This window comes from Cuculus canorus, chromosome 2, assembly GCF_017976375.1.
Source record: "Cuculus canorus isolate bCucCan1 chromosome 2, bCucCan1.pri, whole genome shotgun sequence".
NCBI lineage: Eukaryota > Metazoa > Chordata > Aves > Cuculiformes > Cuculidae > Cuculus > Cuculus canorus.
In genome coordinates, this window is record NC_071402.1 from 157,826,434 (window position 1) to 157,843,068 (window position 16,635).

Consider the following 16,635-nt stretch of genomic DNA (forward strand, 5'->3'; position numbering starts at 1 on the left):
TGATTTTTGTTGTTGTGGGTTTTTTTTTTTTTATAAGGCTCTTTTCATGCTTATTAAATGAGGAATCAGAAGCTGAAAGGATGGTCTTCCCATGGCATGTTGACCATTACCAGTGCTTCATTTGTATAGACTTCCAGTTGGGTTTGGTGGGAGGTGTGTGCAGGTGTGTCAGATAGTTGGACTGATGTGGGGCTAACAAAACAGAGCTCTTCAGGGAAGAGTGATGAGTGGATAGAGGAAAGGGCTCAGTGATTGCAGTCCTGGGGTTTTTAGGGTAGGTGAGGACCGAGCTTCTGGGTTGTGCTGTCTCCATGAGATTTGTGTGAGCTATGAGCTGGGTCTAAGCTCCTGTGTGAGCAGTGGAGAAACCAAGGAACCCATCTAAAAGCCTTTGTTGGTTTCAAATGGGATGATGGGATCCTTGCCGTCTACCATCACTGATATTGGGAAGCTAAAGGAAGAAAAGATGATTTCCCCCCACCCTTGGGATGTACCTGCTCCTTTGCTGCTGGCATTGTCTTGAGAAGATAGCCACAGGAAAACCTGTGTGCATCTGAGCCAGGAAAATGCCAGGCAGCAGCAAGGAGTGATGCTCCTCTGTGAATTCATGCTGGCATTTCTTGTTTGTGATTGCCTTTGGACTGAAGCGACCTCTTGGCAAGAAGGTGTTGAACATCTCTGGGATCTCTGGGACAGGCTTTTTCTTGGCAATGTGCAACTTTGCCACCTTCCTTGGGCCAACACTGGCTTGCATGCACTGAGATTTGGCCCTCGTTGCTCAAGTGATGGGATTTTTCAAGCTCTTCTTTGTGCTTTTATACAACAGCTATTTCTGCTTTCCTGGTTTGTAGCCCTGAGCCAGGAGTGGCATCTCCCATGGATTTATAATGGATATGAACTACACAGGAGCATGAAGCTCCTATTAACTGTATTCCCAATCCGGAGTTGTGAGGTGAGTGACCAAGGATGGGGACCAGTCTTAATTGCTGCTTCTCAAGACATTGTTAAGGAACCACACCGTGACAACTCATGGACTTCAAAGAGTCCAAATTTACCCCTGGAGAGTTCAACCCCATAGCTGCAGTAGATGGGGTTTAACCCTCTCTTAGGATCAAGATCCAACAGCTTTCCATTCTGCATCTGGCGAGAAGAGCTGAAACAATGGTGTTGGTGTCCATTTCCAGGCAGGAGGTGGTAAATGATGGCACTGCAGTAAACAATTTTTAAGAAATGATTGTTCTACACATGGAGTATTTTTTTTCTTCTTCATTTTTCTTTTTCTTTTCATCCACAAGCTATTGTCAATTTGGCAGATTTTTCAATTATCTTGGGAGTCATCAATGGGAATTTCTGCAGAACTGGGTAGAAAGTGATTTTTTTTAATGTGTATTTTTCACACATTTAATAGTTTCAAAGGTTTTTGTTGCCTTTTTTTAAAGCTACTTCGTGCCAGACAGTCACCTTGGATTTGTTTTTCTTCTGAAAATCTTTCATTACTGTTCTGATGGTTTTGTCCTCTAGGGAGATTGTTCTGTAACTTTTTAAATCCTTAAAAAGAAACCAGGACAAGACTCTGGTTCCTTTATTCATGCCAAATTGTCTTTCCATCCAAACATATTTTAGTTTCTCCGTGACTGCACTTCGAACTAGATGATCAGCCAGATATGATTTTTGATATCATAATTTTCATGCCACTTTGAGGGTATTATTTTGCAAAGTTTGTATTTGTTCTTTTTTATTACTCATTATCATCCTTGTTGATGGTATCATAGAATCATAGAATGATCATTGAATCATAGAATGCTTTGGGTTGGAAGAGACCTTAAAGAACAATTCCAAATCCCCTGCCTTGGGCAGGGAAACCTTCCACTGGATCAGGTTGCTAAAAACCGTATCCAACCTGGCCTTGAACACCTCCAGGGATAAGGCAGCCATGACTTCTCTGGGCAACCTGTGCCAGTACCTCACCACCCTCATGGGAAAACATTTCCTCCTAATGTCTAATCTAAATCTTCCCTTTTTCAGCTGAAAACCATTGCCCCTCATCCTATCCCTGCACTCCCTGATAAAGAGCTCTTCCCTAGGTTTCTTGTGTGCCCCCTTTAGGTGCTGGAAGGCTTACAGCTTCCTCTGGTCCTAGGTAAGATCCTAGTCCTGATATCTCTGGAGAATAGCTATAAAGACATGAATGCTAAAGTTTCAGCACACAAATTGAGGGAAATAAGAAGAATAAAAGCTGAGCCTTTGCATGGGCTGGTTTCCTTTGTGTGTTCATTGCAGCTTTTGCTTGATCGTTGTGTTTAGTTGCTGTGGACATTCAGTTACAGCTCTATCAACATGCAGACAAAGAGGATTTCTTTTGAAATAGCCTAATAATTTATTTTTAAATAAACCACTTGTCACATGGTGTGGGCATCAGGAGATTTTTGCTCTAGCAGATCTTTGTCCTGCTGCCAGTACAATTGTGTTTCTATCAAAACATCATTATGGATAACTTAAAAAAAAAATACATTTTTGCACAGTGGGAAGCTCTCTTTGAGCCAAACACATCTGAGATCTCTATGTACTTAGTAAACTAGTATAGTCTTTAAAAAAAGAAAAAGATCAGAACATGAAAAATAAGAGAAACAGCATAAATATAAAACCTTTCCCTGTAAAACAGCCCTTGTCCCACCCTAGTTGAGGATATTGTGATCTGTGATTGTCCATGGGGAGCCCAAAAGGCTGGAGATGAGCACCCATATCTCTCTCTGCCTGTCTTCTCCCCTTTCCTACCCTACTACTCGCTCGACTCTTCCCCTCCCACAGACCTTAGTTCCTGGCCTCCATTCAGTCCAAAGTCAAGGTGGAGGCAAAGAACCAAGACTAATTCCTTTTCACTGCAATTTCCAAAGCATTTCTGCTGCCCACAGTCACGTGCTCTTTTCTTTTAACTGTCTCATTCCAACAACCCTCATCACTTGAGAACTCATTGAAGTCCCACTAGACCTCTCCTGTACCACAGCTTCAACCCTTTCCTTTCCCATCCAAGGTGGACTCTAGTACCATGCTCACAGCTACCGTTGGTGGGCCTACTTTATAGACCCCCTTCCCTGGGGAATGCCAGCTTAGTGCCTTGGAATCCACTTTATGCCTCCAATCTTGGTTGGGGAGGTGCAACAGCAGTTGAGAAGACAGGGAAAATGATGGAGGCAGAAGTAGAATAAGAATGTGATCTTTTTGTCCTGTCTACTGAGACTAGAACAACTCATTGCTCCGTGCTTCTTGGTCTACACCAGCTCCTTGGTGGCTCCAGTTCCCTTTTCTAGATATCTTGTAAGCATCTTCAAGTTCCCATAGGGCTTTAAGATAGTTTTTCCAATTTGACCAAGTAAAAAGGTACCAATCACAGATGCAATGTCCTACACAGTATCCAAATGCCACATCTCTGTGCTGATAAGCACATCTTCCCACCTCTCATTGCCCCAGAATCCCGTGGAAAAACTAAATAAATCATGCCTCGCTACATCTTCGTCAGGCGCAAAACATTGAGGCGCACAGGAAGGAAAGTGGCACCGGAGGCATACTGGATCTCCCGGAGGACCCCTTCCCACTTCTTTTGCTCTTCATCATATCTGAGGAGAGATAGGCAAACAGTTGTAGTGAGGAAAGTATCTCCTCTCCCTCGCTTCAGCTGCTTTCCAAGATGATAAGAGCCCTGATGCACGGTACGATGTCCCACAGACATCATTTGGCCACAGGTTATTTGTGGGACCTTCGTGGTGTCATTCAGCCCTGGTGTGTTCTGGTTTGCAGAGCCAGGCTAGGGACCATGGATGGATCAGTGTGTGATCTCACAGAGGAGGATCTGTTTTTCCACTGGGAAGCTGGTTGGTGGCACCAAGATTGAACACCCGTGGTGACAGCCAGCAGGTGCCTGCTGAGGGTGCTCTAGAGCCACGGATGTGAAGGACAGGAGGAACTAACGCTGTATTAGCAGCTATCAGAAAGTGCTTTCTGCCCACATCTCTGCTCCCACCTAAGACAATTTGATTCCCAGCCTGAGCTCTGGTTTTTCCCAGGGAGAGCGTGCATTACAGAAACACTGCTTCACGCCAAAGGGGAGGTCTGAAACCACCTCCAGGCAAAACGTCAATGCAACAAAGATAAAGGAAGAGAATTTCCTGTTATGCTGCTGTATGAGGCTGGGAGAGATCACTGAATCACTTAATGTGGCCTCCAGCACAGCACAGGGCAAACTTCTCACCCAGAGAACCTGTGCTGAGCTTTCAGTCTCTTGCTGGGGTAACAACTTCCATCTCACACTGAAGGCATCAAGAAAGACGGAAACTACTTGTTCCCTCAGCGGTTCCCACTAACATCCCTCCCATGCTCCTTTGGACAACCCCAGGAAAGATTGTCACCTCCAAACATCGTTCAGCTCCGTTGGCACCAGCTCTCCTGACTCCGTTTCCACCGTGGCGAACCCTCCGAGCAGGTAGAGCACCCCAGCCAAGCTCACCAGGCTGACTGAGCTGCGCTCCTGCGGGAACTCAGTGAAAGTGTCCCACCTGCCACATCAAGATAGGGGACATGTTAAAGCACCCTGCCTAACCCCATGCCAAGCCTGACCTCAAATCAAGGGTCAACAAACAAATTAGCTACTGACAAATTAACTTGTGAAGGTCTACATGGAATACGATCACATATTGTCTCTGTCTGTTTCATTGTCACAGCTCAACTTCATTTTGCATTGAGTTAGATGAGCTATGAAGCACACCTGGCATGGGCAAGCAGATCCCAGTGGTGGGGTTGAAACTGCAAGGCCCACCCAAAGTCAGAGAGTCTGTTGCATTGGGTGAAACTGCCAAGATGAAGTTATAGCCCTGCAAAGAACCCAAGGGCTGCAGCAGTTAATGAAAGTGCTTAGAAGGTGAGCCTGAGATGATCCACAGCCCAACTGCAGTGGCCTCACTGATGCCCAGCTGTCTGAGGAATACAGACTGGGAGGAACCGGTATCAGGAGTTACAAGCAAATTCCAGAATGGTTAGAAGTTGCTTAATGTACACCTACAGCTTGCTTTTTGTGTAACTATGCCTAACTATGCCCCAAAGGTGTGCCCAGGTACGTACTTGTTGGTGGCAATATCATACACTTCCACTGAGTTGGTCAAGCCAGAGTCAGTCACACCAGCAGCCACGTAGATTTTGTCCTTGTGCACAGTGGCTCCGAACAGGGACCGAGCAGTTTTCATGGGAGCCAGCTCCTTCCATTCAAACTTAGTTGGGTTGTAGACACACATGTTCTTCAGGCACTTTCTAGAGAAAGGTGAGAGAGAGAAGGAGGATCAATCATCTGCTGAGGAGCAGCTTTGTACTGCAGGAGTTGGGGGATGTCTGTTGGGAAGAACATGGGGTCTCTAGAAAGGATTTTGCTCCTCCATGTTGGCGTGGTTGCCTTTGCTTGCGTGTGCACCCAAGGATGCCCCTGCCTGGAGACATGATTAGTGTGTATAACATCTCCCCTCCTGCTGTGCCTGCTTCAGATAGGAGTCCTGAAATCTTGACTTTGTACTCACACAGCTGGATACAGGTCCACGTAGCTAATGGCTTCTCAGGACCTAACGGCTTCTCAGGACCTCACACAGAGCTGCCAGAAAGTTTTTCAGTGCTGCTGATTGAACTTGATGCTGTGAAATATCATCAGTAGCGCCCCTGCTCCCCAGGACAGCAGTGTGAGGTGCGTGAATGTATGGACGCTCACACTTTTCAGACCATAATCCTTTCAGAGCAGGACCTGTCTTTGCTGGATTATGGCATATTTGCTCTGTAAACAGTCACACTTCTGACTTTCAAAGAAATCACCATAATGGTCCCTGAGGGAGGTTTTTTCTGCTGAGCCCGTGTCTTGCAGGAGGACAGGATGGGGTCAGTTTTGATGAAGTTTTTCACCCCTATTGCAAATACCCACCTGGATTTGGCTACTCGGACCATGCTGCTCAATGTGAAGACCCTCAATGTGAATGGGGGGGGTTCTTGCTCTTCCCCCCCCCAATTCTGTGCGATATTTAGTTATTGTGAATAAAGGACATGGTATATTCCCTGTTCTGTAAGTACAATGCCATCTCCCTAATGTCCCTGTAGGACTCCTAATGGCGTGGGGGTGTGCTGCAGTCACAGAGGTGAGCTGAGAGGGAAGGATTGTTGGGCTGAGGGTTGGTCTAGATGACCCTAGAGGTCTTTTCCAACCTTAATGATTCTAAGATTCACATCTGACCCTATCCAACCCTCCTTAACCCGTAGCATCCAGGCTGGGGACGTACCAATTCATGTTCTGCACTCTCACTAATTTGGGGGATGAATTCCTCTATTTCTTTCCCTTTTTGACTTACTTGTCGCTTCCTTTGCCGCCAATGACGTAGACAAGGTCCTTGTGTGACACCACTGCGTGGCCATAGACTGCATAGGGAAGGGAATCAGCTTCACCCCACTTGAAGGACCTGGATCAGGGAAAGATGGGAAGTGAAAGGATTTTAGCTTGGTGGGTGAGTACATGGCACTTTCCAGGCCTAGACCTGAGTACAGATCCTAACAAACAGAAAACACAGTCTCAAAAAATAGGAGATTTCCAATGAGATAGTGCTTACCCAGTAAGTTCTGTGATCTTAAAAAAAAAAGGAGGAAACAAAATATAGAGGATGTTTATGCAAATGCTCGTTCTTATCTGCAGCCTCCTCTACTTTTGGGCTTTGTGCATACGTCGCCTCTCTTCTTCCAGGACCTCACATCCTTTACAAACATTACCAGCTAGACACAAGTGGGAGAGATTTCTGCATTACATAAAAAACTACAACCTGTGTGACTTAGGGTTGCAAGATCATGAGGACGGATTTCGGTTTTGGCCATCACCTTCTACTTTGAGGTGCAGTGGTTGGCCAACACCCATAAAGAACCCAGGGTGGATATATATCCACATTAAGCAGCACAGGGCTGTGTTGAAGGCTCTGAGCTAGCTCCAGGGCAGCTGAGCAGAGCTATATACTATTAAAACTATATAGCTATAACTATTGAAAACGCCAAAATGGTACACAAAGGAGGCTGACCATTTTCTCCAGAGATGTCTGCTCATGTCCATGTAGTTTAGGCTCATCCACAGTTTTCATACATGTAGGTTGTAGCTCCCCAAGACCTGCACTTTATTTTACCTAAAAACTGAGATGCCTGGGCTCCGAGGGCTTTCTAATTGTCCAACCACTCTGGGCAAATATTTGATCCCACAGACCAGCAGTTTGCCCTCTCCAGGTTTGTTACAGTTGAAGTCTTGACCTAAATAATACTAGAAATACAGGACGTGCTGATGACATCTCTAGCAGCTTTAAATTGATAGTCAGAGAACCCCTTGAGCATTTAGTGAGGGCAAATACATCTTTCCCCAGAGCCTACAGGGGCACATAAATGTCCCATTCTGTGGGAATGGAACTGGCATCAAATCTCTGCCTATAAAGCAAACTTTGAAGCACAGACATCTAAATATAGAGTGAGCGAAGGCCTCTTAACACGACTGCTCTGTCTCTTTAGGGTAGAGAGAAGCAGTTTTGGGCTGTTTCTGCTTCCTATGAGCAGTACAGGATGGTGCCTTTTAAAAAAGCTCATGACATAACATGGGTTAGAGCCCCTGGTGCAAAAATAGTTGTATACTAAACCTGATATTTCTCAGAGTGGGCCATTCAGTGCCACATCTGAATACTTTCAAAATGAACCTTGATGTCCAAAGCTACTTCTGGTGAGACCATGGTGAAAGTCATCAAACCTCCAAACTGATGGGCAAGAGCAGAAGGCAAAATTCCCTTTGCTCCTCTGTACAGGTCCTGTGTGAACATCTGCTAAGTTTGGTCCCTTGTAACATAATATCCCCATTAGGACTTCCACCTCCTGGAGGTTCAATTACAATAAACAAAGTAGCTGGAGAGACAGAGCTCAGAGCCCCAGGGTACAGCTTGAGTCAGTCCCAGTGGTCCCAGCATCGAGATATGAAGTTTGAGCCCTGTCTCCAAAACCTTTTGCTCCCTGGAGCAATGGGGTCATCATACACAACAGCTGTTTTGCCTTCTACTGTCAACCGCCTCCCACCCCAAATTCGCACGTGAACACTTACAGCCGGTCATAGCACAGGACTGAATCCAAGGTCTTTTCTCCCTCTTTCAGTTCTTTCCCTCCAACCACAAAAATCGAGTTTTCTGCTTCTCCCAGGCCAAAGAGGCAGCGAGGGGAGGGCAGGGGGGGCATCCCCAGCCAGTCTGCGTCCAGATGGTCGTACTGAAAAGAAACAGATGGCCATTAGTGTGTGCTCACTCAGTCCATTTGCTTAGCACAAAAATCAGGGCCCAGGGGCTAAGCGCAATGTCCATTCCTACATGCATCTTGGTCACCCCAGTAGACACTTTCTGCAATGTCACTTTCTGCCTGTGCCTTACCATCTGGTGCAGGACAGGGCATCGTAGTGCAAATTCAAGTCATATATCCTATGACATATGTTTTTTGACAGGTATAAGGGATGAGATGTACCAGCAGGAACATGTTCTACTCTCTACACCAAAGCATTGACTTGGAACAAGCCTGGTCATCTTCAGATGAGAGTCCCGTGTTGGACCTATAACAGATAGTTCCTGGGCATGGAGAAGCTGAAGAACTTCAGTGCCAGAAATTTTGCTCGTGACATTTCAGCTGTAGCATACATCTCAATGTTTCATCCTGATATTTTCCATCTCTACCAGGTAACTGTGGTATTGACAATGTTGGCTATGCAGCTCACTCCCCTGAGCCCCTTCTTCTCCTACGAATTATTCTTCTTTCTGGCAAATGATCTGTTACCACATCCCTCCTCTGCTTCTCAAGATACTGATGTTGTCCTGTACCACCTCAGTGTGTGTGAAGTTCATGAGATGCAACGTGTGTGTGTTTATCTGCACAAACCCTATTTACTCAATACTTGTCTACCCAGTACAATATGACACAACTGAGGTCATGCTGCAAAGCTTAGAGACCTTTTTGCTGACCAAAGTGTGCCAGACCCATCTGATAGACAGGGAAACTGATCCATGCAGCTCTACTAGATCTGATGGCCAAGTTCTTGCAGATCCTTGGACATCAAGACTTTGCCACATTTCCCACCAGGAAAAAAAAGATTTTTTTTTTTGAAAGGTTATGAGTCTAGAGACTCTCTGGGCACCATGGCTTGATGGGAACTATAAACTGGGGCAATAAATTTTAATGTATCTTGGTAGCAGAGCAGAGACTTTGTGGGTTAAGCCTGGAGTGATATCTTGCATCCAATTTGATGAGACTCTGCAAGATGAAGCTGTGATGCTTCATTGCCTGAAGCACTGTTTGCTGTGGGCTTAAGCCAAAGAGCTTCAGCTTGCTGGGTTGCCTCCAAAGACTCAGCCTCAGCTGAGTGCCTGTGGTTATTGTCTCTTTGTAAGCCATGGTCCACATATGTCTAACTTATAGCTCAAACCTCAGCAGCTCAGTCATCAGGATAGTTCCTGCTTCTTGATGGATTCAACTCTGTCTTCAAATCATAGATCTTAGATGTGACAAATACTGGATACACTTTTCCATCTGAAATGTCAACGGAATCATTTTGTTCCTGACAAAGTTTGCAAGGCCTTTGGGATTTATCAACATTTTTGTATTTTGGTGCTTGTCCTTAAGTTTAAACTATTCCTGACCTAACTCTGCTGGCTTCAGGAGGGGGAATGTGAAATCAAGGAGGACAGAAACAGGGTCAGAAGTTGTAAGATGCTGCTGCGCTGAAACGATGATTCGAGGGTCCATCATGCAGCTGCCTGTCTACATCTCTGTGAAGTTTCAGCTGAAAAATGGCTCAAAAGTCTCTCTCACTCGTATAGAAACTGTGAGCTAAGTAATGGCACCGGTGGCAATAAATTATACCTTTACAAACTGGTGGCATCTTCCAATCTGGAGAATTGTCTGCATCTTCCATGCAAGCTGCGAAGGGACCACTGTCCCCTTCTTGAGGGAAAGGAGCTAAAAATGGCCATATGATGGCCAGGGCATTTGCCACTGAGTCAGTGGCAAATTGGGAGCTGCATATAGAAACTTTGCTGTTTGCAGTGTAGAATCACAGACTAATTTAGGTTGAAGGGACCTCAAAAGTTCTTCCATCCAGCCCCCACGCTCAGGCAGGTGCAGCTCTGGAGTCAGAGCATGTTGCCAGGTTTTTGTGCTGTCAAATACTAAATGTGTCAAGGGATGGAGGCTTTACAGCCTCTCCGGACCCCTGCTCCCGTACTCCACTACCTCATCTGGGAAAGTTTTCCTCACAGTTAATTGCTATTTCCTTTATTGCAGCTTCTTGCCCCATTTTTTGTGCAAATCCAAGAAGAGTCTGGATTCCTCTTCTGTGCCCGCTCTTACTAGGGAGCTGCAGACACCAATGACATCTTCTGTTCCCCTTCTCCAAGCTGGGTCAGCCTTATTCCAATACCTCAATGTCCCCCTTGTGCTGAGGAGTCCCAGAGTGGGCACAGCATCCAGATGTTGTCTCAGAAGCGTATGATCAAGGGCAAAATAAAATTCACTTCCCATGACCTAAGAAAAATTCACTTCCCGTGACCTGGTTGCTGTTATCTTCAACAGCATTTCCCCTGGCACTCCCACTGCCTCCACCCTCCATCCTGCTTTCTAGGGCTGCAGTTTCTTCCTACTGACTTATTGTTTCACAGGCTTTACGTGGACTGCATAGGCTCCAAAATCTGACCCTTTCCAGGTGAGAAACAAGCATGGCCCCTGCACACACCTGGTGCAGGTGTACAGACCTACCCATACAATGAGGCAATGGAGGGAACAAGTCTGTATGTCTCAGCTTGGGAACTATCTTTAGTTTATCCTTTCTGCCTGGCCATGTTATTGTTTCCTCATAGAAGATATGTGAGCCATGGGAGAAGAACAAAATGGATTTCTGGGTATGAAGAGAAGGACAGAGGGTTTACTGGATTCCTACAGGGTCAGCAGGAAGGGTAGGTGCCTTCGGCTGTCTACAGGGAAGGTGCTCTTGGGTTACAGCCCAGAATGGGGCTCAGATTGCCTGTGCACAGCTCTATTTGATTGCAACTTTGGTTAATGCTGAGTTAGAAAAGCCACTTTTCTTGTGGAGGATCCCCAGAGACGTTACACCATGGTTTCCTCCACGTGTGATAGAAATGACCAGAGACTCTGAGATGGACCTAGCATACCCCTAGAGGGGCAGAACAGCACTGGAAATGGGGCACAAACTGGTAGGCAGGGACATACTCTGTGTCCTTGGAACATTTACTCTCTGGTTGTAGCTCTTGGCATCTATCAAAGTCACTCTTGGGTTTTGCCTGGGGGTTTATAATCAGGGAACATGAAAGATGCAAAGCTGAACCCAGATCTGATGCCCTTAACCTTTCAGTTAGTGTGGCCTATGGCAGCCCAGACTTGACCAAATCACTGTTCAATGTGGTCCCCACTCATGATTTGAATCAGGAATGGTTATTCCTGTTACCTACCCCTTAAAGTCCCTTTCTCAATGACTAGAACCCCCTCTGAGTGGAAGGATCTCTAGTAAAACAACTCAGGTATTTCACATTCATTTACAACTTTCCCTTTAACATCACATGACAATATATGTTACTGGCATCACATGGAAGCTAAAGACTAGTGATACTCCAAAATGGTCAAAGAAACAAAAGAAAGACAAAGCTAGTACCTGTAGGAAGTAGGAACTCATGGGATCCTCTTTGCTGTCCTCGTTGTAGTACAGTCCTCCGACAATGAAGATCTGGTTCTCTTTGGTCACCATACTGATGTGGTTCTTTGGGATTTGAGTAGACAGGGAGGCAAAATAGCACTCGTTGGCAGTGGGATCATAGGCCACTGCTCCACTGTCACTCACCATGAAAATAAGGTCCTGGAGGAACATCCCAAAGCGCATTGTGTCATTTAAGATCCCTGGGAGAGCATCTTCCTCTGTATCTTCCTCCTCATCTACTGCTCCATTGACAATATTGTCTTTTGCTTGGTTTTCACTGCTTTTCTTCACTTTCTTCTTCTTCACCACAGTGAATTTGCCTTTTTGGGCATCCTTCACCATCTGCAGCTTCTTGAGCAGCTCCGAGTTGGACTTTACCATGGCATGCTTCTCCACATGGTCCTTGATGTAGTCGTTTGGCATGAGGCGGAAGCGGATGCTTTCAAAGATGACAGGCAAGGCCTTTTGCCGGCTCTCATGGTCCTTGGTCCCCACCCACTTCATCACTGTTTCGAAGACAGTCTCCTCCTTCTCGATGTTGAGGGAGTCACTGGAGATGATGGCAATAAGCTCATCGGGTGAAAGCTGGTAGAACTCCTCGTCCCGAGAGACCAATGCAAATCGATCACAAATGAAATCTCGAGCTGCCACGGCCAGCCGGGCACAATCCAGCATCAAGCCCAGCCTGAAGATAGCCAAGCAGTTGCTGAGGCAGAGCCGCTTCTGTAAGAAGGACACACACACAGTGAAGATGGAGGGGATCTGGAACATGTTGGCAACGGAGAAGATGTCCTGCACATTCTGCTCTGTGATCTCCAGTTCAGAAGTGTAGATATAATGGAGGATCTTGCCCATGACATCTGGATCAACATCTTCCAAACTGACCTCCCTCTTCTTGCTCTCTTCCATGTCTGAGAGGAACATCGCTCGAAAATATGGGCTGCAAGCTGCCAGGACCAGCCGATGGCAGGGAAACTCCTTCCCCTTGACTTTTAAGACACAGTCCAGAAACTTATTGTGGTCCAACATGTCTTTGAGTCCATCCTGGAGGAGAGTTTGCTGGTAGAGACGCAGTTCTTCCACTTGATCAAAAGGCAAACCCATAGTGAAGAGTAACCCTTCTTTTTTTCCCCAATTCTTCTTTTATATATATATATTTATGAATAGATCTATACCTCAGACCTTGGTAAAGGATCTTAAAGCAGGGCTTGTGAGTTTCTCTTGCTTCCAGACCGTCAGGACACTGGGAATGTGAAACGCTTGCTACTATCGCAGCTGTCTGTGTACTTCAGTTTCCAGAGTAGGGCTTTATATATAGACACAGCGTTACAAAGCTTAAGGAATCCATACTGGAGCATGTGTAAGCCGATCACCCTTTAATATGACACATTGGACAAGGAGGGAGGGAGGGGGATGGGGGAACAGCTGTACTTTCAGCCTCGATGCTTCAGGAAGGAATCTGTCAGCCTGTGAGTCACTGCAGGGAGAGCAGGAGCTTTTGCTGCTGTCCCATGACAGGAGATGGGTGCGACCCATTGGTTCAACCACCGTGTTTGGGAAACAGCCTCCTGATGAATCAAGCATCTGAATCTGCCTTCTGGGTCATGAATGGCGGGGCTGGGACCTTCTCCCAACACTGCTAGACTGACTGTTCCGAAACTGTTAAATCTTTTGCGGTGCGAAAAATAGATCATGAAGTCAAGGCTGGAAAGATGCAATAATGGAGCGTCTTATGTGGGCTTCATGGCATCCTCAACCGCTTTCAGCTTGCTCTGAGGGCTGCTTTACTGCACAGGTTTGTCCTTTATTCTCCTCCAGAGTCAATTTTCAGAGATCTGAAAATGAAGGTAGATCTATTTATTTACATTCCTTTATGGGTTATGAGATCTATGCTGGAAGTTACTTAAAAAGTCTCACTAAAGGAGGAGGCTCGAGGAACCTGGGAGAGTTTTGTCTGCTTTATTTGCAACACATGCATGGACCTCACTGGCACGGTCTCTAAACAACTCATCATTAATAAATCCATCTTCTCCACATCTTGGTGACAGAGCTAGGGTCCGAGATTGAACAGAATTAAAAAGAGCTCGACAGTGGGATTCAGCTCACAGATTAGGATATCTAAACACAGGTATCTTGTGACTTGTGGGTCTCCTGCTAAGGTTTACTGAGATTCAACACTCCCATGCTGAAGTCTAGAGCTGCAGCAGGACAACTTCCTTGGCCTGCTTACATTCCCATGGATGTCTAGGAAGACCCACAGGGCTTCAAATGGCTGGTCCAAGTCCAGCTCTTCCCACGTAGCTCACAAAGAAGCAAATTAGTTTTGATGAACATGGATGAGCAGAGAAGCTATAATTATTTATATCTATCATAAAACTTACACATGAATCTATTTTATTTTATCTCCTTTACTATGGGCCCACTGGGCTGGCTGACACTCAGCAACGGCACAGATTTAATTAACAGTTTAATTAAGTCTATGCAAAGATATTAGCCACTCTTCGTGGTATATTTAAAGCCACACAACCCCTTACCCTGGCATGGATATATTTATAAAAGTGCTTTGTACCATGATGATTATTGACATAAGTGGGAAGAGGGAGGGAGCTATACTGGTATGAAGCCCTCTCGTGCTGGTGAAGTTCCAGCAGCATGTGCAAAGTACCAGTATGGAAGGAAAATAAATAAAATAATCACAGGCTGGTTTTGAAGCTCACATCATAAGCTATTCTGTTGTGCTGCTCATCTGTAATGGGATCAGATGATGAACAATGATCTCTGAACTGGGTCGAACTTCAGAAACATTCCTCTGTTCACAGACATCCGGGGCTGGACAACCCCGTCCTTCTCTCTCCCTTCACTTTACATTAGGTCTACACTTTTCCAAGTTTAATCCTGCGTTGTTGCACTACCAGCTGGGATTTTTCCTCCTCTGCCTTTAATCTCCCTTGAGCCCTGGCTTGATTTCTTTTTTTTGCTGTGCTACTTAGTGTGTGCTGCCATCCAAGCATGATGTGCTGACATCCCTGCGTCACAAGGGGCCACGGCTAAAATGCTTCTACAGCCCATCCCTTCCCAGACTGATCAGCAGGTCTGTGGCCTCTCCCATGTTTGTGGTCTACCCGGGGAAGAGCACCGTGCTGGTTCCAAAGCTTCTCTGGGAAATTCATCAGCTTCAGTGCCTTTACACAGTGCCTGGACCTGTTCCAGGGCTTGGGGATGCAGTTTTGTCTTTTCCGCAGCACCATCTCCTTGACGCACTGTGTTATTTAGGATCCCTACAGATATGTGGAGAGGCAGGTATCTCTGGGAACTGCTTCTCTGCACCTGAGTTAAGATGACTCTGGTGATGTCCAACTGTCCCCACTCACTCTAGAGAGAGTTTAAACCATGAATTCAGACTAGACACTCTGAACTGTTCCCTGCAGTGCTGTCCTCACAGAATCATAGAATGGTTTAAGTTGGAAGGGACCTTAAAGATCTTCCAGTTCCAATCCCTCTGCTATGGACTGGGACACCTCCCACTAGATACTCATGGTGGCTTGTGGCAACATTCACATTTGTGATCCCCTGTCTTCTGTTTAAACCATTTTCTGCATCTCAAGCACAGTATTTCTTTCTCACTTGTGTGTCTTCCCTCATTCCTGGTTTTCCTTTGTTCACACTGATTGGTCATTGCCATTTTACGACCTGTTTATGAGCAGTGAAGTCAATGGGATTTTGTGGAGGATTTATTCTGAGACTTGCTGGACTATAGAGCCAAAGTCACATCTGATTGCTATAGACAACTTTTCTCTGATGATAGTCATGGAATTTGAGTCAATCATCAATTCTGAGCCCTCTGCAGCCATTGATAAACATGGAACTGGAGGCAATCTTTAATTCTGTGCCCCCTGCAATCATTATTTCTTGTGGACGCTTTGATCACAGAAGACTTGTCCCATCTGTCTTTCATTTACTGGGTTTCATGTGTCACCACTAAGGTAAGCTGGTCTCCAAGCTCAGAGGGATTTAGCATCTAAAAGCAGATGAGATGGCACATGTGGATGTGCTAAGGGTGAGCAGTTATCATATTTACTGTCCAGTTATCTTCATGAATACACAAATGGGTGAATCCACTCTCACCAGGGTATTCCTCCAAGAGTCTATAGAATAGACAACACATCCCTGAATGAGGTGGGCTGTTTGGAGACAGCCCTCAGCTAACGGGTCTAACGGGACAACTGCTAGTGATTTTCAATAACCAATGGACTAAGTCAGTCATTAAGTGTGTCTGTAAGTGGGCAACAGTCCCCTCCACAACATGGGAGTGGGTGAGAATATATGGAAAGCTTCCTAAGGGGATGCAATGTAGCAGAATCACTGCCTCCCACACAAAGTTTTAGAACAAGAATGATAAATGCAGGAATTACAGCCTTGTCAAGCTGAACAAGAAAGTATCCAGCGTAGGGCTATTAATTTGGATTTGTAGTTGTAATAAATAATCACTTTTCTTGGCCTCTCAGGCAAGTTTTACTAACGAGCAGGCAATAACCAGACAAGACAAGATACTTTTCTCCAGGAGAGAGATGAACAATTGATAAATTCCACTCCACAGAGGCACACACTGAGGCTGAGGGGCTCTTGCACAGGGTTGAACAGTAAGACATGTTGAGATAGCATCACTTGGGTGCTTCTTACCCACCAGACTCCCTAGGCTTCTAACAGCAATGACAAATGAGGGGATAACTACAGGCAAAGGGGGGCAAAGCCCAAGTTCTCCCATCAAAAAATTCTCTAACAAATAATTGCTCACTCAGTTGGTGTCTAAGATTAGCTCCTTCTGGCAGCTCCAGCAGATGCAGCTGCTGGGTAAATTT

The 16,635-nt window shown here is 45.7% G+C and overlaps 1 protein-coding gene across 1 annotated transcript; it reads right to left on the reverse strand.

Annotated features, from left to right (window-relative positions):
- Positions 1 to 133: 133 nt before the first annotated feature.
- KLHL40 (kelch like family member 40) lies at positions 134 to 13,070 on the reverse strand. The gene is made up of 6 exons (XM_009558266.2): positions 11,735 to 13,070; positions 8,135 to 8,295; positions 6,372 to 6,479; positions 5,113 to 5,298; positions 4,404 to 4,550; positions 134 to 3,614 (listed from the first exon to the last, which is right to left on the reverse strand). Exons 1-6 carry the CDS (start codon positions 12,878 to 12,880, stop codon positions 3,503 to 3,505), a joined length of 1,860 nt encoding a protein of 619 aa, XP_009556561.2. The 5' UTR covers positions 12,881 to 13,070; the 3' UTR covers positions 134 to 3,502.
- Between the last annotated feature and the right edge of the window lie 3,565 nt (positions 13,071 to 16,635).